We start from the raw sequence: 25429 nt of genomic DNA, 5'->3' as shown, positions 1-25429 counted from the left end.
TGGGATTATGTAATGAGTTATATAATAGTTGGGATTATATAGTTATAACCTTAAATAGTTATATAAGAGTTGGGATTATATATACTGAGATTATAATGAATTTAGTTCGCATTATGTGAACACTAATATCACAATGTTAAAAAAAAAGTTCAACGTTGTACCTTGTATTACTGTTTTATCCCAAGTTGAAAAACAAACAATAAAAATAACAAGAACAAACCAACAACATTCATATAATTGTTATAAAAGATTAAACTAATGAAAATATACGACTACTTCCAGCACTACTAATAACAGCTGTATTATTATTATTATTATTATTATTATTACAACCCCAATTCCAAAAAAGTTGGGACAAAGTACAAATTGTAAATAAAAATGGAATGCAATGATGTGGAAGTTTCAAAATTCCATATTTTATTCAGAATAGAACATAGATGACATATCAAATGTTTAAACTGAGAAAATGTATTATTTAAAGAGAAAAATTAGGTGATTTTAAATTTCATGACAACAACACATCTCAAAAAAGTTGGGACAAGGCCATGTTTACCACTGTGAGACATTCCCTTTTCTCTTTACAACAGTCTGTAAACGTCTGGGGACTGAGGAGACAAGTTGCTCAAGTTTAGGGATAGGAATGTGTGGCAGCGGGGGCGTGGCCAAGCGCCGGTCTGTGACAGGAGGGCGGAGTCAGGGAAGGTAAGTGGCAGAATCACTACACCTGTTGTCAATTAACCTGTGTTTGTGTGTGTCTTCCCAGTGACCGCATCCTATTTAAAGAGGGAGAGCAGAGAGCTCATCTCGGAACCAGACGCCGGTTGTGTGTTTGTGTGTGTCTGGATTCGAATTTGTTCACTGAAAAGTGTGGCAATAAAAATCGTAGTTTCAAACCTGATCTCTGTCCTGCCGTCCTCTGTGCTCCACCCCTTCGTGAGAACGGTTACAGTGGTGCCGAAACCCGGGACCTGGAGCACAGCAGCCTAACAGCCCCATGGAGTCCTCCCCGTTCACCGAACTGGTCCACGCCCTCGCCACGGCCCAGCAAAGCCAGCACCAGGCGCTACTCACCCTCCGAAAGGAGCAAGAACAGCGGTTCGAGGCCCTGGTGTTGGCCCAACAAGAAGATCGACAGGCGTTCCGGCACCTCCTCGCGTCGGCGGGGTCCACCAACGCTCCCACCGCGGGCCCGTCCCCCCTCACCCTAACAAAGATGGGCCCACAGGACGACCCCGAGGCATTCATCACGCTCTTCAAGCAAGTCGCGGAAACCTCGGGGAGGCCGATGGAGCAGCGGACAGCGCACCTCCTCCCCCTGCTAATGGGAGAGGCACAACTGGCTGTGCTACAGCTCCCCACCGACCGCCGGCTGGCCTTCGCAGACCTTCGCCGGGCCATCCTCCAGCGCGTGGGGCGCACCCCGGAACAGCAGCTTTTAATTCCAAAGAGCCGCTGGGAATTGGTATTCCAGGCGGCTCACTTTAATCCCATGGCTGGACACCTAGGGCAGGATAAGACACTAGCCCAAATAATGGCCCGATTCTATTGGCCGGGGATTCGCGGCGACATTTGTAGGTGGTGTACGGCATGCCGCGAATGCCAGTTAGTGAATCCAGCAGCCATTCCAAAAGCACCTTTGCGCCCTCTACCATTAATTGAGACCCCGTTTGAAAGAGTTGGGATGGATCTCGTCGGGCCATTAGATCGGTCGACACGAAGGTACCGCTTTATATTAGTTCTGGTGGACTATGCAACACGATACCCGGAAGCAGTGCCTCTGTGCAATATCTCAGCACGCAGTATTGCGGAGGTGCTCTTCCGCGTTATCTCCTGAGTTGGAATCCCAAAAGAGATTCTGACTGATCAAGGCACCACGTTTATGTCACGGACACTGCGCGAACTGTATGGGTTATTGGGGATTAAGCCGATCCGCACCAGCGTGTATCGCCCACAAACGGACGGTTTAGTGGAACGGTTCAACCGCACCCTCAAGAATATAATTAAAAAATTCGTAAGTGAGGACGCACGTAATTGGGATAAGTGGCTCAAGCCCTTGCTGTTTTCAGTGCGAGAGGTCCCCCAAGCCTCCACAGGGTTCTCCCCATTTGAATTATTATATGGGCGTAAGCCGCGCAGCATTCTAGATGTGCTGCGCGAAAATTGGGAGGAGGGACCTTCACAAAGCAAAAACGAAATTCAATACGTTATGGACCTGCGCGCAAAACTCCACACCCTCACCCACCTAACCCAGGAGAATTTGCGGCAGGCCCAAGAACAGCAAACCCGCCTGTACAACAAGGGTACGCGCCTTAGAGAGTTCGCACCAGGAGATAAAGTACTCGTACTGTTGCTCACATTGAGCTCCAAATTGGTTGCCAAGTGGCAAGGACCCTTTGAGGTCACACGGCGAGTCGGGGACGTCGACTACGAGGTGAGGCGAACGGACAGGGGTGGGGCGCTACAGATCTACCACCTCAATCTGCTTAAACTCTGGAATGAGGAGGTCCCCGTGGCGTTGGTGTCGGTGGTTCCGGAGAAGGTGGAGCTGGGGCCAGAGGTCCAAAAAGGGGCATTGGCATCATGTATCCCTCCGGTCCCCTGTGGAGACCACCTCTCCCCGACCCAACTCACGGAGGTCGCCCAGTTGCAGACCGAGTTTTCGGATGTGTTCTCGCCCCTGCCCAGTCGCACTAACCTCATAGAGCACCACATAGAGACACCCCCGGGGGTGGTAGTGTGTAGCCACCCTTACAGGCTACCCGAACACAAAAAAAAAGGTGGTTCGGGACGAACTTGAGGCCATGCTCGAAATGGGCATCGTCGAGGAGTCCCACAGTGACTGGAGCAGCCCGGTGGTCTTGGTGCCCAAGGCCGACGGGTCGGTCCGGTTCTGTGTGGACTATAGAAAAGTCAATGCGGTGTCTAAATTTGATGCGTACCCAATGCCTCAGATTGATGAGTTGCTCGATCGACTAGGTACGGCTCAGTTTTATTCGACACTGGATTTGGCAAAGGGATACTGGCAGATCCCCTTGACTCCACTATCCCGAGAAAAAAACGGCCTTTTCCACACCTTTCGGATTACACCAATTCATCACACTTCCGTTCGGGCTGTTTGGGGCGCCCGCTACATTTCAGCGGCTGATGGACCGGGTCCTCCACCCCCGCGCCACCTATGCGGCCACCTACCTTGATGACATCATCATCTATGACTGGCCGAGGCATCTCGAACATCTGAGGGCCGTCCTTAGGTCGCTGAGGCGAGCGGGTCTCACAGCCAACTCGAAGAAGTGTGCGATTGGGCGGGTGGAAGTACGGTATCTGGGCTTCCACTTGGGCAACGGGCAGGTGCGGCCCCAAATTAACAAGACCGCAGCAATTGCGGCCTGTCCGAGACCCAAGACCAAAAAGGGGGTGAGACAGTTCCTGGGGCTGGCTGGCTATTATCGGAGGTTTATACCTAATTATTCGGCTGTCACCAGCCCGCTGACTGATCTCACTAAAGATCCGGTCCAGTGGACGGAGCAGTGCCATCTGGCTTTTTCTGAGGTAAAGGCCGCACTGTGTGGGGGGCCACTTTTACACTCCCCTGACTTTTCTCTCCCCTTTATATTACAGACCGATGTGTCGGACAGAGGGCTGGGGGTGGTTTTGTCCCAGGAGGTGGAGGGGGAGGACCGCCCAGTCCTATACATCAGCAGGAAGCTGTCGGTGCGTGAGGGGCGCTACAGCACCATAGAAAAAGAGTGCCTGGCAATCAAGTGGGCGGTCCTCGCCCTCCGTTAGGAGCGCAGATAGGATTTTTGAACTGGGGGGGACTGAGCTGTCAGCAAATGATTCCATTTTGTATATATATATATATATATATATATATATATATATATATATATATACTACCGTTCAAAAGTTTGGGGGCACTTTGAAATGTCCTTATTTTTGAAAGAAAAGCACTGTTCTTTTCAATGAAGATCACTTTAAACTAATCAGAAATACACTCTATACATTGCTAATGTGGTAAATGACTATTCTAGCTTCCGTGAGTTATTGTTTTATTTACAATTTGTACTTTGTCCCAACTTTTTTGGAATCGGGGTTGTATTATTATTATTATTATTATTATTAACAACAACGACAACTATCATTACACATTTGATAGCTGAATTTATATAATGAACAGAACAAAATGTTCCATTTGCATTATTGTATATAAGCTCATATAATTGATAACAAGAGCGTATTCCTTATCTAGATGCTACCCTTATCTTTTGTGTGCATTATCAAGACTATAATAATGTTGCATTATTTGAAAAGATTACTGTCTCTTAGGACCATTTCCTTTTGAGCATTTCCTCAAAACTAACCAGGCAAAGAAAAGAAAGTAAAATAGTCTAATTTCTTTTACAATACCTCTTTGAAAAAGCAGGGTAATGATGCAGTGGGCTTACAGTAATTCTCTGCCATCCTTATGTGATTTTGGGTCACACTGAAAACAAAACCTGCTGGGATACTCCTGTGTCTCTGAGAAAACTCGTATACATACCTACCAAGGAAAGCGAGAAAGTGAACATTTACTGAACAACTAAAGCAAAATGTGTACTGTACAAGCTTTCAAATGAGAAAACTCACAGTTGAAAAGAAATTGCGTATTTGGTGCAGCAGTAGATGTTTTTCCATATTTTGTCTTATCCCTTTCTGTTTGTCAGCTAAAAAAAACCCTTTATTATGGTTAAGATGATACCAGTGTGCTGAAAAACACAAGTTCCTTCTCTCAAGTATAAAGGGACAGATTATTATTATTATTATTATTATTATTATTATTACCTTTATTTAACCAGATTAGTGTCATTGAGATTAAAAAAAAAATCTCTTTTCCAAGAGAGACATTTCCATTGAGTAGAACCAGAGTAGAACAGCCAGTGAACCGCAGCGTGTTCTTCCGCTGACGTCACAGCATGGCCGCGAGCCACGGACCGTTTTCTTGCGCTGTGCAATTAAAAGTTGGATATTCGCGTAACAACAGCTTCTTTTCACGTAATTATAACAGAAATCTAACATGTTTGCCGTGTTGTATAGTTTATTTAAGAAATTGCATAGAGTCATGTTCGTGTCATCAGCCCTTTAAGTTATGAACAAGCACAGCTTTTGTAATTCTACATCAAGTTTACACACATGGGTCAGAAACGACCCGCATGCATTTACTACAGCGTTTGGTGGGAACTGTGAATTGTGCTTGTATCAGACATTTCACAGCTCAGCACAGCGCCCTTTGCCCATCTAATACATGGAAGTAATGTTTTTCAATTGTTCTAACATTACCTTAGAAAAAAATTGATTATGTTTAGGTTACCTTGAGAGTGAGTAGATTACTTGTCAGAAAGTTACACGTAATTACTATTAGCTACCGAGCTGTTGACATATTCTACTTTAGTTAGCTAATTTTATTGTAGTTGGCTTAGCTAACTACATAGTTAATAAATAACTGGCCCCATTCACTGCTAAAGTAATTACTTGAAACAAATTATTATTATAGTATTAAGACATTTAATTTTAAATCACACTTGGATGACCCATGTGTAGTAATATAAAAAGTATTTTTGTTCATAAAGTAGGAAAGAAAAAATTAAATTAATGATTTGTGGTAATTAAAAACAAGATATTTAAAGAATACTTGGAATATTCAGTCATAAAATAAATTGATTTCAAAAGATAGAGCAAAGAAAATCTCAGTCAGCATGAAATAACCTGGAAAATGAATGCGGGTCATTTTTGACCCATGTTGTGCATTAGAAGGGGTGTGCATATGTTTTGCATCAAAGGGTTAAAATCACTGAGTGAAACTCAGTACTGGAGTTTGAGCTTGTTCTGCAGGCTATTCCAAGCAGATGGTGCTGAAAACATAAAGGCCGTCTTCCCTAGCTCAGTCCCAGCTTGAGGAACAGTCATGAGGAGAACATCCTGACATCTGAACCCATACGTGCCCTGTTTCACAGAGCGATATTCAGTTAGATAACATGAATGACTTTATAGAGAAAGATGTACCAATGACTAAGCCGACGAATTGACAGAGAAGGCAGGTTAACCTTGGAGTATAATACACAATGATTTACAGTTTACATGGTATCTAATATATGAAGGCACTGAGATGGAGCATTCATGTACAACAGATCACTATAATCAAGAACAGGGAGAAATGTGGCAGCAACCAGTCCTTGACTAGCAAAAAAGAAAAAAACAAGACTTGTTCCTAAAGTAAAACCCTAGCTTCAGGTTTTTTTTTTTACCAGATTCTGTATATAAGGCTTAAAAGAGAGGTGGTCATCAATTAAAAAACCCAGGTATTTATAGGAGAAAACTGTCTAAATTTTATAATAAGATAATAAACCAACGCTATAATTGTTTTTATATGTGTAGTTATAGATTAATAATCATATACCCCAGGATTTAATAGACTTGTTTTGCATTTGCTTTATTTTTTTAGTATACTCTAAAAACTTAAGCAATGACCTTTAGTCAGTACTTAAATATACTATATGTGTTTGTAGCAGCGAAGGCGTGATTGAATGTCAGTTGTGGGCAGCGAGGAGTCAGTTAGAACCAGCAGGTAACATGTGATAAGGTTCATCTGTGTTTGATTCCTGGCAGGTTAATTATGTGTGTCTTTTGTATTATTTCAGAGCGATGTCAGTAACCAGACCAGAGAGAGAAAGAGAGCACACTGAGCAACCCAGTGCTGTGTGTGTGAAAATAGAAAGAAAATAAAGTCACTGAAAAGTGACATCCAAATTAAAAATAAAGCGCACCTTGAGTTGTTGAGCCTGTCTCCCAGTTCCTCATTCCCTGAGCTGTCATAGTGTTATAGAGTTAGTGTTATAGTATCGTCTCATCTCATCTCATTATCTCTAGCCGCTTTATCCTGTTCTACAGGGTCGCAGGCAAGCTGGAGCCTATCCCAGCTGACTATGGGCGAAAAGCGGGGTACACCCTGGACAAGTCGCCAGGTCATCACAGGGCTGACACATAGACACAGACAACCATTCACACTCACATTCACACCTACGGTCAATTTAGAGTCACCAGTTAACCTAACCTGCATGTCTTTGGACTGTGGGGGAAACCGGAGCACCCGGAGGAAACCCACGCAGACATGGGGAGAACATGCAAACTCCGCACAGAAAGGCCCTCACCGGCCACAGGGCTCGAATCCAGACCCTCTTGCTGTGAGGCGACAGCGCTAACCACTACACCACTGTGCCACCCGTTATAGTATTATCATGAGATAAAAATAAATAAAAAATCAAGTGACATACAAATGATAAGTACTCTTTTAACACATTATCATGAGTAGCGCAAGCTTAAATCTTTGATTAAATAATAAAGAACAAAATTTAATTTGTGGGAACTTAATTAAAATTTGATTGACAACTTAATTTCTCGACAGATTTATCTGATTGCCCCACCCACTTCACATACCCGGGCATGTGTCCTCATACCTCAACTGAGGACAAATCATCATTCAAATCACATATTATTACTGTTACTGTATTCTCTTTATGACCTAAATGTTGTGGGTTATTTTTGTGTCCAGTTGTTATATATACATGATTACTCTGTCTGGTTTGTGTCTGTGGTGTCTGTCACTGTAGGCAGATGTTAATAAGCTAATTTTTCAAAAAAGTCTGCCACAGACTGACAGATCAGCAGCTGCTCTGTATCTAATGGTGAGTGAAAATGGGTAATTATGTGCTTCAAATGATCTGCATTGTCTCAGATTTCTGTTCGTAAGCTGATAAAATAAAACGTTGAATTCTGCGAATGTTGCTGTAGCAAAGGACAGCAGGACAACCATTAACTTAATTAAACTTAATGTTCTATGGAACATATTGGAGGGGATAAAAAAGACTGTATTTCAACTATTTTAATTTAATGTATCACAGTAGATTTGCATTGTGTGCTATATTATGAAAAACATTACACTTTTGCTGCAAAGCATATTATTTGTCAAAGACACTGTTACAGTCTGTGAAGATTCTCAGTCATCCAGGTGATGGTAAACTGTGGGTGGTAAAAGAGAGCAACTGGACTTGCTTGAAGATTCTTGAAGACGTTTCACCTCTCATTCGAAAGGCTTCTTCAGTTCTGTCTGACTGGTAGAGAGCATCAGGTATTTATCCTCTCATGGATGAAAAGCTCATCTAAGGTGTCATTGAGGCTACATCCACACGACAACGGCAACAAGATTTTTTTTTTTAAATATCGCGTCCACATGGGCAACGGATCAGTAAAATTTCAGGTACATATGGCAACGCAGCGCTTGCTGAAAATGATGCAATACACATGCCACACCTCTACATGCGCTGTAAGACGGTCCCATCGGAGACACCAGAACAATAGAAGAAGTAGATGCATGCGCATAAACCCCTTCTTCTGTAGCATTAGCCACATAAAGTTTTGATTATTAATCAGTAGTGTAAAACGAAAGACGCGGAAAGAGGAATGAACGGGGGTAGATGGAAGCCGGTACGCCAACATTCTGATATCCTCCAGAATTCTTTAATGGTCCGGAATAAATTGAATGCTACACGTTGATGTTCTTCTACGCCCTTTTTGAGGAATGTATTGTCGGACTTAAACCAACATCTGAAGAGGTGAGATCGCTCCTTTTTTTCCCCTATTTTTGCTGGCGGGATTGTTTTTGTTTTTGGAAAGCGCACGGGCGGTGCGCGGTTTGGTACTGCTTCCGCAGTGTTTGGACTAAAGACTCTGCCCTAAAGGCTATTCTCTCTCTCTCTCTCTCTCTCTCTCTCTCTCTCTCACTTTGCACCATTACACAATAAATATTCACAGTGAAAATATTTTGTAAGCTCATTTCATGAACCAAGTTATAGGATTTGTTGACAACTCGCATCGAGTTCATTACACTTCTACCCAGCGTGAAGCACTGACAGTCATGTGGTTGTGACGTCATCGTAAACAAATCCGTTCTACTCATCCAGACGACTTCGCAACGGGGCCGTTGCCAGATTTTTCCACTCTGGAACCCATTCTCAAAAGATTTTGTTTTGGGGCACCCAAAACGCCGGTGCTGTGTGGACGCCAGGCCGAAACGAAAAACAATTTTATCAGATTCACCTGAATCTGTTGCCGTGTGGACAGGGCCTGAGTCATCCTGTTGGTGTGGGTCACTGGGGGCTGGTTGTGAACGGCCTCGAGAGTCGTTAGGATGATCAATGGATCACCCGTTAGGGTGATCAATGGAATGCTGATTCTATCTGTCCTCCTGTGAGTCACTGAAAACAGCTGGGTTTTGGTGTGCATTCAAATGATTTGGTGAATGCACACCAAAACCCAGCTGTTTTCAGTGACTAACGGGCGATCCATTGATCATCCTAACGACTCTCGAGGCCGTTCACAACCAGCCCCCAGTTGACCCACACCAACAGGATGACTCAATGACACCTTAGATGAGCTTTTCATCCATGAGAGGATAAATACCTGATGCTCCCTACCAGTCAGACAGAACTGAAGAAGCTTTTCGGATGAGAGGTGAAACGTCTTCAAGAATCTTCAAGCAAGTCCAGTTGCTCTCTTTTACCACCCACACTGTTACAGGTATAGGCTATGTCTTTCTAAGTGGTGCTGAACATCAGCTGGTTTGACAAGATCAACAACAAAATAGTCTGTGGAAACCTACCCAGAGCTACCACCAAAACCCAAGAAAGGAGAATGAACACTGTAAAAAAAAATCTTGTCAAATTTACAGTGAAAAACTGGCAGCTGTGGTTGCCATTTTTTCACCGTAAAAAATACAGTGACAGTGTATATGGCTTTACGGTAAGGTATATCAACACTTGTAAAAACAACAGTTTGAAAATGTTCAATTTTACAGGTATTCAATGTACAATAATCAATACATAACTGTTAATTTTACGGATATTCATTGTACAATAAACAATGATTCAAAATGATGGTTACAAGCAATGATCTACTAGACAGATATATTTTTTTTACCTTTATTGGATAGGACAGTGCAGAGACAGGAAATAAGCTGGAGAGAGAGACGGGGAGAGATCTGGAAATGACCTCAGGTCAGAATCGAACCCGGGTCCCTGGATTCATGGTATGACGCCTTAGTCGACTGAGCCACGACGGTGGGCATGTTTTTATTTTTTAACAGGGCAATGATGTAATTTTAACTATCACATTCTGTTTTAGTATTACAGTTTGTCTGTGTTTAAACTACAACAATTTGTAAATTCTACAAAAAAATATGATCAATTCAACATATTCTTACTGTTAAATTAACAGTGGTATTTGGTGAGGAGTTTTACAGTATATTGATGTAAATTACACACTGCTTCATTGTTTTTGTATTTACAGTTTTTTATGTCATGATTTTACATAAATTCACTGTTAATTCTACGGACATTTTTTACAGTGAAGCTCGCAGGCCACATCGGATGAAATGACGACCTACTGGCACACAAGCTGCTGTTCTGGGACCCGAAGCATGGACAGTGAGGACGCGTGCATCCCCACCTTACATTCCTTGACATGCTTTACAGGGACACCAACTTGACAGTGTTGCTGAGATAAAGAGCCTGATGCTAGACAGACGTGTGTGGAGGTGTACCATAGCATCTCGGACAATAAAGCCGCCAATAAAGTAAGTAATTATGTCTTTCAGTTCAGTGGCATAGCAGGGTTCATTTTATCACAGCTTCACACCATTTTGCATTCATTCACACAGACATAAATATAATCATCATAATTGTACAGATTTACAGTTGAGTTAACATTACTCCAAACCAAACCTTTTCACATTAGACTTAATATGTGATTAATTTGATTCTGAAGCAAAAATCAAAATTACAAATAAACAAATCACACTATTGTCTCACTCTGAGGTCTTTATTGTTAAAAAAAAAGCCTACTCCTGTTTCACTCAGACCTTAATACAATGGTGCTTGAAAGTTTGTGAACCCTTTAGAATTTTCTATATTTCTGCATAAATATGACCTAAAACATCATCAGAGTTTCACATAAGTCCTAAAATTAGATAAAGAGAACCCAGTTAAACAAATGAGACAAAAATATTATACTTGGTAATTTATTTATTGAGGAAAATGATCCAATATTACATATCTGTGAGTGGCAAAAGTATGTGAACCTCTAGGATTAGCAGTTAATTTGAAGGTAAAATTAGAGTCAGGTGTTTTCAATCAATGGGATGACAATCAGGTGTGAGTGGGCACCCTGTTTTATTTAAAGAACAGGGATCTATCAAAGTCTGATCTTCACAACACATGTTTGTGGAAGTGTATCATGGCACGAACAAAGGAGATTTCTGAGGACCTCAGAAAAAGCGTTGTTGATGCTCATCAGGCTGGAAAAGGTCAGACAGATTGTGTACAAATGGAGGAAATTCAAGACCATTGTTACCGTCCCCAGGAGTGGTTGACCAACAAAGATCACTCCAAGAGCAAGGCGTGTAATAGTTTTGTTCATATACTGCAGTATATTGTAGTGATGGATAACCAGTTCTGATTGTTGGCGGTACTCTTGAAATAAACATCTCCCTTTGTCTCATTTCTACTGATCTTGAGTTTTCATATGAATTCATGATGGAACAAAAACATGCAAACAGTACCTCCAGTACACCTAAACTTTCTTGATAGTCACCCCCTTCTAGGTGCTGGCTAATTGAGTAAAAGAAAGACATTGTCCATGTATATCCATTAAGCTCACAGAACCTTCTTCTTCTTCTTTTGGCTGCTCCCATTACGGGTTGCCACAGCAGATCTGTTCCACATATTTGATTTGGCATAATTTTTACACCAGATGTCCTTCCTGATGCAACACTCCCCAATCTATCGAGGCCTGGGGACTAAGTATGTATATCAGTGCACTAAGTATGCACTGGCTTGTACTATCCCAGTGGCTATTTATTTTCTCTAATCTGCATGTCCCATGCAGACATGGGGAGAACATACAAACTCCACACAGAAAGGCCCCCATCAGCTGTGAGGATCGAAGCTGGAACCTTCTTGCTGTGAGAAGACAGTACTAACCACTGCACCACCATGACACCCATCCATTAATCCCACAGAATAATCTTTCCAAAAGCATGTAATCATGTCCCAGGCTGTCAGTTTCCCTTACAGTGTTCTGAACACACCTCATTGTATTACTGATAAAAATAATGTTCTCCTCATTACCATTTACTTCCCCAAACAAAAACTGATCTTGAAAAAGAAGGTAAATAAATGGAAAAGATCATGACTACTTTGCTACAGTTCCTACAAAACTATAGCATTGTCCTTAAAAGTATGGGTGCAGACTTTGTTTTCAAAGCTGTAAGTTATTCAGGGAATGAGAATTTAAACTGCCTTCCTGTTTAATCACACTAACTTCCTTTTTAATTATACTCTCTCACACACAATACCATTCCCTCTCAAGTAAACCATCATAATCTCTTAAACACACAGCCACTCACAAACATTATCCTACTCTTTCAAACACACCACTATTTTCTTCTCACACACACTGCCATTCCTTCTCACATACTCTACAATTCTGTTATGCAAACAATATCATTCTTTCTCGTTCACAGCACTACGCGACCTTGCATACACTACTATAAAGAGTATTATGGAGTATGCATTAGAGTAGGATAGTATTCATGAAAGAGGGTATAGTAGTGAGTGTGGAAGAATATAGTAACCTGTATATGAGAGAATGATAGGGAATAAAAGAAAGTATGATTGTGCATGTAAAAGGGTATAGTAGTGTGTGTAAGAATATAGTGGTGGTATAGTGGCATAATGGTGTGTGTGAGACAGTATGATGTTGTGTGAAATCAAGTATAAATTATAGCTTACAGGGCCTCTCATACTGGTACATTTGGCTCCATAGCGTGTGATAACACTGTAAAAACACTTTTTTTTTTTTTTTACAGTGTACATAGCGTGTGATAAACCCCTATGGAGAAAAATCTGAGGACCGTGACGTCGCCCAGGATGACGCAGCCGGGGCCCCACCCTGGAGCCAGGCCCGGGGTTGGGGCTCGTATGCGAGCGCTTGGTGGCCGGGCCTTTGCCCATGGGGCCCGGCCAGGCTCAGCCCGAAGAGGTGATGTGGGCCCGACCTCCTGTGGGCTCACCACCCACAGAGGTAGCAGTAGGGGACTGGTGCAATGTGGATTGGGTGGCAGTCGAAGGCAGGGGCCTCGACGACCTGATCCCTGGACACAGCGGCTGGCTGTTGGGACATGGAATGTCACTTCGCTGGGGGGGAAAGAGCCTGAGCTTGTGCGGGAGGTTGAGAGGTACCGGCTAGAGATAGTCGGGCTCACCTCCATGCACAGCTTGGGCTCTGGAACCCAGCTCCTCGAGAGGGGCTGGACTCTCCACTTCTCTGGAGTCGCCTGTGGTGAGCGGTGGCGGGCTGGTGTGGGCTTGCTTATAGCTCCCCAGCTCAGCCGTCATGTGTTGGAGTTTACCCCAGTGAACGAGAGGGTCGCCTCTCTGCGCCTTCGGATTGGGGAGAGGGCTCTTGCTGTTGTTTGTGCCTACGGCCCAAATAGCAGTATAGAGTATCCGGCCTTCTTGGAGTCCCTGGGAGAGGTACTGAGGAGTGCTCAGACTGGGGACTCCATTGTGCTACTGGGGGACTTCAATGCTCACGTGGGCGATGACAGTGACACCTGGAGGGGCGTGGTTGGGAGGAACGGCCTCCCCGATCTGAACCCGAGTGGTGTTTTGTTATTGGACTTCTGTGCTAGTCATGGTTTGTCCATAACGAACACCATGTTCGAGCATAGGGGTGTCCATAAGTGCACGTGGCACCAGGACACCTTAGGTCGGAGGTCGATGATAGACTTTGTAGTTGTTTCATCTGATCTCCGGCCCTATGTCTTGGACACTCGGGTGAAGAGAGGGGCTGAGCTGTCAACTGATCACCACCTGGTGGTGAGTTGGATCCGCTGGTGGAGGAGGAAGCTGGACAGACCTGGCAGGCCCAAACGTATGGTGAGGGTCTGCTGGGAACGTCTGGCCGAGCACTCTGTTGGGGAGGTCTTTAACTCCCACCTCCGGGAGAGCTTTTCCCAGCTTCCGAGGGAGGCGGGGGACATTGAGTCTGAGTGGACCATGTTCTCTACCTCCATTGTGGACGCAGCTGTTCGGAGCTGTGGCCGCAAGGTCTCCGGTGCCTGTCGTGGCGGCAATCCCCGAACCCGGTGGTGGACACCGGAAGTAAGGGATGCCGTCAAGCTGAAGAAGGAGTCCTATCGGGCCATGTTAACCTCCAGGACTCCCGAGGCAGCTGACGGGTATCGGCAGGCCAGGCGTGCTGCAGCTCGGGCCGTTGCAGAGGCAAAAACTTGGAACTGGGAGGAGTTCGGGGAGGCCATGGAGAAGGACTATCGGTCGGCCTCGAAGAAATTCTGGCAAACCGTCCGGCGCCTCAGGAGGGGGAAGCAGTACTCTGCCAACACTGTTTACAGTGCGGGTGGGGAGCTGTTGACCTCGACTGGGGACATTGTCGGGTGGTAGAAGGAATACTTTGAGGATCTCCTCAATCCTACCATCATGTCTTCCACTGAGGAGACTGAGGCTGATGACTCAGAGGTGGACTCGTCCATTACCCAAGCCGGAGTCACTGAGGTGGTTTGCAAGCTCCTCGGTGGCAAGCCACCGGGGGTGGATGAGATCCGCTCTGAGTATCTCAAGTCTCTGGATGTTGTGGGGCTGTCTTGGTTGACACGCCTCTGCAACATCGCGTGGCGGTCAGGGACAGTGCCTCTGGAGTGGCAGACTGGGGTGGTGGTCCCTCTTTTTAAGAAAGGGGACCGGAGAGTGTGCTCCAATTATAGGGGAATCACACTTCTCAGCCTCCCAGGGAAGGTTTACTCCAGGGTACTGGAGAGGAGAATTCGACCAATAGTCGAACCTCGGATCCAGGAGGAACAATGCGGTTTTCGTCCTGGTCGCGGAACACTGGACCAGCTCTATACCCTTCATAGGGTGCTCGAGGGTTCATGGGAGTTTGCCCAACCAGTCCACATGTGCTTTGTGGATCTGGAGAAGGCATTCGACCGTGTCCCCCGTAGTATTCTGTGGGGGGTGCTTCGGGAGTATGGGGTTCGGGGCTCTTTGCTAAGGGCTGTCCGGTCCCTGTACGAACGGAGCAGGAGTCTGGTTCGCATTGCCGGCAGTAAGTCAGACCTGTTCCCAGTGCATGTTGGACTCCGGCAGGGCTGCCCTTTGTCACCGGTTCTGTTCATAATTTTTATGGACAGAATTTCTAGGTGCAGCCAGGGGCCAGAAGGAATCCTGTTTGGGAACCACAGGATTTCATCTCTGCTTTTTGCGGATGATGTTGTCCTGTTGGCTTCTTCAAACCAGGACCTTCAGCATGCACTGGGGCGGTTTGCAGTCGAGTGTGAAGCGGCTGGGATGAGAATCAGCACCTCCAAGTCCGAGGCCATGGTTCTCGACCGGAAAAGGGTGGCTTGCCCTCTCCAGGTTGGTGGAGAAGTCCTGCCTCAAGTGGAGGAGTTTAAGTATCTCGGGATCTTGTTCACGAGTGAGGGAAGGATGGAGCGTGAGATCGACAGGCAGATCGGTGCAGCCTCCGCAGTGATGCGGTCGCTTTACCGGTCCGTCGTGGTGAAGAAGGAGCTGAGCTAAAAGGCAAAGCTCTCAATTTACCGGTCGATCTACGTTCCGACTCTCAGCTATGGTCATGAGCTTTGGGTAATGACCAAAAGGACAAGATCGCGGATACAAGCGGCCGAAATGAGTTTCCTTCGCAGGGTGGCTGGGCGCTCCCTTAGAGATAGGGTGAGAAGCACAGTCACTCGGGAGGAGCTCGGAGTAGAGCCGCTGCTGCTCCACATCGAGAGGAATCAGCTGAGGTGGCTCGGGCATCTTTTTCGGATGCCTCCTGGACGCCTCCCTGGGGAGGTGTTCCAGGCATGTCCCCCCGGGAGGAGGCCCCGGGGAAGACCCAGGACACGCTGGAGGGACTATGTCTCTCGGCTGGCCTGGGAACGCCTCGGTGTTCTTCCCGAGGAGCTGGCCGAGGTGTCTGGGGAAAGGGAAGTTTGGGCTTCCCTGCTTAGACTGCTGCCTCCGCGATCCGGTCCCAGATAAAGCGGAAGAAGACGAGACGAGACGAGACGATAGCGTGTGATCAGTGTATGATTTAGTCCAAGAATTCAGTTTTTCCTCAAAAATGCTAGATCTTCATCCTGATATTCACCTGCAAGCTTCATTCTGGCTGTTCTTTGAATACGCATGTTAACTCTGGTCTTGTGCAAGGCTTGTAAGCACAAATTAACTTCCAGAAATGAGGGAATGTTTTAATTTTAGACACAAATTAAATTTCAGGCTGCTTCTGAGTTCCAAGTGTGGTCCCAAGATTTTTATATGAAGAAACTCTCCAAAAAAAATCTAATTAAAGGTAGACTGCCTTTCAGATTTTTCAAGTTTAGGTCATAAAAAGAATTTTCCCTGACACCCAATTATTTTTGTTTAGTGGACCGAAAGCTACTGAATTCGAATCACAGACTTCCAATTTTATTTGTTTTTTTTTAAATAGAACAATTAATTAATTTAAAGCCACGTGGCCCTAAATTCTCCGCTATTTTTTCCTGCTTCACCATGATGCAATTCAAGATACTACATCATGCATCACGTGGTGGGCTTTCCCCGTTTGCACCAGGCATTGTGGGATACAAATTTCAAACAGGAGAGAAAAATGGAGGACGTGAGCATGTGAATGAAATGTGAAAGACCGACTACAGTAACAGAAAGTGAGAAAAAAGACGTTATGTTGCGAAGGAAAGGAAAGGAAACACAGGACCAAACTAATAAATAAATATCGGCGTCATCAAGCACCTCGGTGTGATCAGCTGTTCATTTAGCGACAGAGTGATGTAACTGTAAGTGCACGGTCAAGGTAAACCTGTAGATGGCAGTAATGCAACACTGTAGATGCCAGCTGCCGTAAAAACCAAAAGATGAAGAAAAAGAAGAAGAAGGTAAACCTGCGCATGCGCACATGGACTTCCTCTGTCTGCTTGACTGCGCAAAGCCAGCAATGTCATGCACATTATTTGCTCGGGAATCCCCTCAAATTAAATAACTTCCCAGTGACAGAATTACCTGATATTTTGTGAGATATTACAGAAATAAACATATATCACAATTACCAAATTTCAGAGGGAACGAAATTTCACTGATTTTATGAAATCGAAAGGCTGTCTAGCTTTAAAGCATTTTGATGAATATTTCATGAAACTCAATCATCAGAAAGAAAAAAAAGAAACTTAAAACTGCTTAATACATCCCTTCAGTGTGAATTTTCCTTTTGCAGCAATTACAAATTTGGATTGTCTCAGATATAGCTCTATGAGCTTTGTACATTTTGATTTTTTGTTTCTATTCCTCAGTGTAAATCAGATGTTGGTGAACAGCAATTTTCAGGTCATGACACTAATTTTCAATTAGATTTAAGTGTGAGCTTTGACACAAGTCTTCTGTTTTCCCCAAGGAGTTCATTTGTAGTTTTTGCCCTGTGCTTTGGCTCGTTGTCCTGTTAGAACATTTATTTCCCCTGAATGCATACACTACCGTTCAAAAGTTTGGGGTCACCCAGACAATTTTGTGTTTTCCATGAAAAGTCACACTTTTATTTACCACCATAAGTTGTAAAATGAGGCGGCACGGTGGTGTAGTGGTTAGCACTGTCGCCTCACAGCAAGAAGGTCCGGGTTCGAGCCCCGTGGCCGACGAGGGCCTTTCTGTGTGGAGTTTGCATGTTCTCCCCGTGTTTGCATGGGTTTCCTCCGGGTGCTCCGGTTTCCCCCACAGTCCAAAGACATGCAGGTTAGGTTAACTGGCGACTCTAAATTGACCGTAGGTGTGAATGTGAGTGTGAATGGTTGTCTGTGTCTATGTGTCAGCCCTGTGATGACCTGGCGACTTGTCCAGGGTGTACCCCGCCTTTCGCCCGTAGTCAGCTGGGATAGGCTCCAGCTTGCCTGCGACCCTGTAGAACAGGATAAAGCGGCTAGAGATAATGAGACGAGATGAGTTGTAAAATGAATAGAAAATATAGTCAAGACATTTTTCTGGCCATTTTGAGCATTTAATCGACCCCACAAATATGATGCTCCAGAAACTCAATCTGCTCAAAGGAAGGTCAGTTTTATAGCTTCTCTAAAGAGCTAAACTGTTTTCAGCCGTGCTAACATGATTGTACAAGGGTTTTCTAATCATCCATTAGCCTTCTGAGGCAATGAGCAAACACATTGTACCATTAGAACACTGGAGTGATAGTTGCTGGAAATGGGCCTCTATACACCTATGGAGATATTGCACCAAAAACCAGACATTTGCAGCTAGAATAGTCATTTACCACATTAGCAATGTATAGAGTGTATTTCTGATTAGTTTAAAGTGATCTTCATTGAAAAGAACAGTGCTTTTCTTTCAAAAATAAGGACATTTCAAAGTGACCCCAAACTTTTGAACAGTAGTGCATGTCTGGCTGACTGGAATTGAGGAGATTCAACAAAATGGGTCCATCCTTGTTGCTAATGGCAACAAGCTTTCCAGTTCTTCCTGATGAAAAGCAATCCTAGAGGATGATACTTCAATTGTGCTTGATCTCAAGGATGGTGTTACCTGGGTGCTAGGTTTATGCCAAACCAAATTTAGTTTTATTTATTGATTTATGCTTTGGCTTTAGCCCAAATTGGCTCAGTTTATTCTCAATTTATTTCGATGAGACAACATTTTTTTTCTCCAAAAGCTCCAAAAGATTTTCTAACATGGCCATTCTCAGAAATGGCTTTCTTCTGGTCACCCTCCCATCGAGGCAGGATCTGTAAAGAACTGATGATACTGTTGAGGTCTGCACAGGTTCTATTTCAGCCAGTGAGCTCTGGAACCCCTTTGTGACTCACTTCCCTTTTTGTGATTGCTCTTACTGTAATCTGTGTTTATCTTCTGACCCTCTCTGTGATTCTTATGTAACAAGATAAAAAACCACTACACCACCGTGCCGCCAATGAATAAAATATTATATTATCACAAAAAAGTTTAATGCTTCTGGATCATGCAAAAAAAAGGGATGTTTTTGTCTTATTTTATGATTTGAAATGGAAAGTCAAGTAACAAATGGAACATAAACCCAAAATGAACGGTCGGTCAGATTGTTCTGCATAGACTCGCCGGCCACTTTATTAGGAATACTCACATGCCTGCTGTTTTATGCAGTTCTCTAATTAGCCAATCCCTTGTCAGCAGCACAATGCATCAAATCATGCAGATACAAATCACGAGCTTCAGTTAATGTTCACTTCAAACATCAGAATGGGAAAATTTGTGATCTCAAAGTGTGACTTTCACTGTGACATGGGTGTTGGTTTGGGCCAGATGGACTGGTTTGATTGTTTCAGAAACTGCTGATCTCCTGGGGTTTTCACACACAACAGTCTCTAGAGTTTACACAGAATGGTGGAAAAAAAAAAAAAAACAATGAGTGAGCAACAGTTCTGTGGGTAGAAACAACTTGTTGATGAGAGGTCAGAGGAAAATGGCCAGATTGGTTTGAGCTGCCAGGAAGGATAAAGAAGCCTTTATTTGTCACATGCACACTCAAGCACAGTGAAATTCATCCTCTGCATTTAACCCATCTGAAACAGTGAACACACGCATCAGTGAGCAATGAGCACATAACCATATTCAGAGCAGTGGGCAGCCACGCTACAGCACCCAGGGAGCAGTTGGGGGTTAGGTGCCTTGCTCAAGGGCACTTCAGCCCAAGGCTGCCCCACGTTAACCTAACTGCATATCTTTGGACTATGGGGGAAACCAGAGCACCTGGAGGAAACCCATGCAGACACAGGAAGAACATGCAAACTCCACACAGAAAGCCCCCCGCCGACCGCTGGGCTCAAACCCAGAACCTTCTTGCTGTGAGGCGACAGTGCTAACCACTACACCACCATGCCACAACTCATAGTAACTCTTTACAACCGTGGTGAGTAGAAAAGCATCTCAGCATGCAACAGCAGAAGACCACAATGGGTTCCACTCCTGCAGCCAAGAACAGGAATCTTAGAATCCAGAACAAGTTCCTATTAAAGTGGCCAGTGCATGTACATTTAGCTACAATATAAAATATACCTCTTTTTATATTCATTTTAGTCTCATGCGGCAACTTCAGCTCTTCATTCGCTATTTTTCTGTGGAGGCAAACTGTGTGTAATACCCAGTTGGATCTGCATGCAGACATCGAACACCTATGTACCAAAAATATTACTGTACACTGGGCTACAAGGGATTATGAAAAAATTGAAGGAGAACAACCCAGGAGAACAACCCAGTTATTTAGATTAGTAGACCTGGCAGTGTTATAATTTTCATGCTAATTAATACAGTGCCTTGCATAAACATTCATCCCCTAACTGTTCCACATTTTGTAACATTACAACCTGGAATTGAAATCACAGGTCCTAAAAATCACAGTCTAGAGCTGATTGACTTACATTATTAGCTAATGCTCCAGCACAACCCTCCTTTTAGTTCCATAGAGAATACTTTCATGTAAATAATCTCTAATGTAAAAAAATATATATATATCATCATCGGCTCTCCATTGCTAGCGATGAAGACTGCTTCATTAGGATGCACAGAAACAGAGATGGACCTTGAGGCCTGCACCAGAGCTCCTCTCCTAATGAAGCACTTTGCACAGTAAGGTAAGACAAGCGACGTTGTGCCCCCATCCTGTTGTCTTTCTGGACCTCCAGACCTGATGCCAAATGGTGCACAAAAGTGCTACAGATCTGACGGGTATGGAAGTTGCCCCGCAGTGACAACTGACTTACCGAGTGATGCCATCCATTGGCCATTTGACTGGCTCTTCCGCATGCCATCTGGTGGTATGTCATTAACCTTGTTGGGTTCATCTGCCACATTGCACCAAAAAGCGCCATGCTGCCAGCGCCTTATTGGTGATGTACTATTTAACCTATAGCTGGAACCCAGACAGGTGCTACCACTCCGGGTCAGAGCGGACCTGGGAGCAATGGTGATTAAGGGCTAACGCCACGTTCCCCAATACTCAAGTCCTCCCAGACCTCAGACTCACCACCAGTTGTAGTTTAAAGGCATACCCAGGACTACAAAAAATAAATATATATATATATATATATATATATATATATATATATATATATATGTGGACTTCAACAACAATACAATGCAATATAATGAACTGATAGGCTATTTGTTTCTTCTTCTTCTCCTTCTGAGTCCATTTTCCTCTTAAAATTCAGAATAAGCTTTACTTTTAAGGTTAAATATACTTCTATGGACAGATACTGTATATGGTTACATTATAAAAATGTAAACATCTCATCTCCTCTAGCCACTTTATCCTTCTACAGGGTCGCAGGCAAGCTGGAGCCTATCCCAGCTGACTATGGGCGAAAGGCAGGGTACACCCTGGACAAGTCGCCAGGTCATCACAGGGCTGACACGTAGACACAGACAACCATTCACACTCACATTCACACCTACGGTCAATTTAGAGTCACCAGTTAACCTAACCTGCATGTCTTTGGACTGTGGGGGAAACCGGAGCACCCGGAGGAAACCCACGCGGGCACAACATGCAAACTCCACACAGAAAGGCCCTCGCCGACCCCGGGGCTCGAACCCAGGACCTTCTTGCTGTGAGGCGACAGCGCTAACCACTACACCACCGTGCCGCCCATGTAAACATAAGTGGAGAAACAGATATCAATAGTATATAAATGGGAGGATATGAGGGATTTGGTCTTCACTGTTCTCATTTTAGAGCTGCTGTTTTAATAACCAGTAAGCAAAAAAAAAAAAAAATCCTGCAGTCTGATCCATGATTAAAATTGGCAGTGGAGGCCTTCAATCTCGATAAACATTTCTGATGATGGAGTTATAATTATATTCATAATGAATTTGCAATGTAGTCCTGTGATGGCACATGAGCCTCTCAAATTAATAATAGTTATTTGGAGTGCTCTCCTGATGTTCATAATCATTTACGCAGTTTTTCTCCAGACTGTTAAAATGGTACCAGGCACAGCTGATTATATTATTTTGTCTGAAACTAACGCAAAAGCTATCATCTGTAAATATTAGTGAGCCTTAGATATCTGGTCTTGAATGCATTTTCCCATGTAGCCTCAGTCGCTATTTCCTGTCTGTTACAAAGTCAGTAATACACAAACAAAGAAAGCACACTTGATAGCAGCTTATAGCAGCTGTGAGATGAGAAATAAATAAAACGAACAAATAAAATCCTGAAAGATTTCAGGATTTGAAACATGACCAGTCGAAAGGCTGTGAAAGATGCAGACCCATATTCACATCCTCAGTCTCAGTCATGTTGGTTTTGTGGCAAACTACTGGGGTTCTTCCAAAGGTCTTTCTGGAAGACCTTTGGTGGCAGTACCTGGAAGAATCTCACACACACGTAGGAAAAAATGCAAAACTCCACACTGACAGAAACCTGAGTAAAGGACCAAACTGGGGTCCCTGAAGCCATATGAAAAGAATCTGTGCTCATCAAGCCACTCATTAATCCTCAATTCAGGATTTCAGTAGATTATACACAGGGTATATCAGAATACTTGTGGACCAAATATTTCAGTAGTTATTAACCAAACCTATCCCAACCAACTATGACAAAAAAAAAAAATTGCCTTTATTTTAATGCATGCACAGCTATTGCCATGGTGTTCTATGACTTTTCAGAATGGATGAAATAGGATTTCATTTAGTGGGTGGCACGGTGGTGTAGTGATTAGCGCTGTCGCCTCACAGCAAGAAGGTCCGGGGTCGAGCCCCATGGCCGGCGAGGGCCTTTCTGTGCGGAGTTTGCATGTTCTCCCCGTGTCCACGTGGGTTTCCTCCGGGTGCTCCGGTTTCCCCCACAGTCCAAAGACATGCAGATTAGGTTAACTGGTGGCTCTAAATTGACCGTAGGTGTGAATGTGAGTGTGAATGGTTATCTGTGTCTGTGTGTCAGCCCTGTGATGACCTGGCGACTTGTCCAGGGTGTACCCCGCCTTTCGCCCGTAGTCAGCTGGGATAGACTCCAGCTTGCCTGCGACCCTGTAGAACAGGATAAAGCGGCTAGAGATAATGAGATGAGATGAGATAATGAGATGAGAATGAGATGAGGATTTCATTTACAGGGCATCATCAGGCATTGGAAAATGGATGGAACTGATAAAGACCAGTCATGGAGCAAACATCCATCCATTATCTGTAGCCGCTTATCCTGTACAGGGTTGCAGGAGCCTATCCCAGCTGACTATGGGTGAGAGGCAGGGTAAACCCTGGACAATTTGCCAGGTCATCACAGGGCTGACACATCAAGAGAAACAACCATTCACACTCAATTTAGAGCCACCAGTTAGCCTAACCTGCATGTTTGTGGGGGAAACCAGAGCACCCAGAGGAAACCCACGCAGACACAGGAAGAACATGCAAACTCCACACAGAAAGGCCCTCATCAGCCACTGGGCTTAAACCCAGGACCTTCTTGCTGTGAGGTGACAAATTACACTATGGGCGTAAAAATGCGTATGGACGGTATGGACGCATCCATACCAATATTCAGCTGAATTTAAAATGTCCATACCATTTTTGAATGGAGAAGCCGCGATGCGGGAAACGCTGAATAAAAACACCAAACGCGGTATCGCTTCCAGCTGATTTTCAGTTGTGAACAGACCTCTCAAAGACGGCTGACTATTGGTGGGGACAGGTAAAAAAGCTTTATGAAGCTTTGATTGGCCCACCTCCCGTTGCCTTGACGTTGCTATGGTTTTTTGTTGTCATTGGCTGTAAGCAGTAGCAAGCGGTAAAATCAGCATCCAGCTCGCTGCTACAGCAAAACAGCACACAGGCAGTGATGTCGGGCAATAAAAGAAAACGTAAGGAGGACATAAGACATTATTTTACCCAGTCAACGGTAAGCCATTCAAAACAAAATAGCCTAAGAGAACCTCTTCAGACAGTGACGTTTTCTTCTGCCAAGCGCTCGACTCCAATTGTTTAGCTTCTGCCTCAGAAGGCAAAAACACCTTAACATCTAGCAGTTGTATACACCGTAGTTAGGCCTATATCACAATTTAATCGAACAACTTTCATAGTAAACACTTTTAACGCCGTGTAGTCCACAACAAAGCAACCCCGTAGAACAGTCTTCATTACAGGTAAATTGAAGCATATACTGTAGACTTATATGTAGACTAAATGTGCCCTTTACTGATTACATGTACATTGTGCAATGCATCATGTGCCATTTAAAGCCAAAACAGACATTATGTTATTTGAATAGGATGCAACAACAGAAAGCCTGCCAGGTTGTAGTTCAGGGAGAGGACAGTGTAAGTCTCAGGTGAGCTATCAGCATAAGCTTGACCTTCTACAATGCTATGTGGTCTTATGAATATTTTCGTTAAAAACATACACATTGCCTGTTTCATATTTTCAAGAAGAAACCATTGGTTAATTGAGTGTGGACTTTTTCTTAGGAAACTGTTCCAGGCAGCATCAGAGAGTGTAGAAGTGAGGGAGATGGCAGTGGAGAACAGAGTAGCGTAGGAGACAGCCTGGATATCCAGTCCAAGCCAAATCAGCCTCATCCAAAAACCATTCCTGTTCAAAAACTGTCTGATAAGGTCCTACATTTTCAGGAACATTGGTACAGACAATACCCGTGGCTTCATTATAGCCAAACAGTAAAGGGAATTCTTTGCTTCCACTGTGTAAAAACATACACAATAAATAAGAGTGCACTGTCCAAAAAGGCAGACCTAGCCTTCTCCTCCAGAGGATTCTCTAATTGGAAAAACGCTCTCCTTAGGTTTGAATGTCATCAGAATAGCAAAGCTCACCATCATGCAATCACTGTGTGTAGTCAGGAAGGTACCCCAGTAGATGCACAACTTTCAAGTGCATTAGCAAGACAGCAAGAAAATGGCAGATACTGCCTACAAAGCATTGTAGGTTCCATAAAATTCCTTGCTAGACAGGGCTTGGCATTACATGGACACAGTGATGATGAAGGTAATTTTTACCAACATTTGAAACACAAAGCCAAAGAGGATGCCCGCCTCTCTGACTGGCTAACCCGATCTTGTGATTACACATCTCCACTAGTGCAAAATGAAATAATGCAGTTGTTGGGAAATAGCATTGTTAGAGATATTGCAAAATCGATACAAGCTTTACCTGTCTTGCAGTACTCCATCATTATTGATGGTACTCAAGATATCTCTGGTGTAGAGCAGGAGTCTATATGCATCAGATACGTGGACCAAGACCTAGTACCACATGAAGCTTTTATAGGTTTATATGAG

At 44.1% G+C, this 25429-nt stretch overlaps 1 protein-coding gene across 1 annotated transcript in view; it reads right to left on the bottom strand.

Annotated features, from left to right (window-relative positions):
* gc (GC vitamin D binding protein) overlaps nt 1–25429 on the bottom strand; it is a 110141-nt gene that overhangs the window by 23048 nt on the left and 61664 nt on the right. The window contains 1 exon segment of the mRNA XM_060907135.1: nt 4403–4540. Within this exon segment, the coding sequence (XP_060763118.1) occupies nt 4403–4540 (138 nt within the window).

This window comes from Neoarius graeffei, chromosome 24 (assembly GCF_027579695.1).
Source record: "Neoarius graeffei isolate fNeoGra1 chromosome 24, fNeoGra1.pri, whole genome shotgun sequence".
Classification (NCBI taxonomy): domain Eukaryota; kingdom Metazoa; phylum Chordata; class Actinopteri; order Siluriformes; family Ariidae; genus Neoarius; species Neoarius graeffei.
This window is presented reverse-complemented; position numbering and strand designations above follow the sequence as displayed.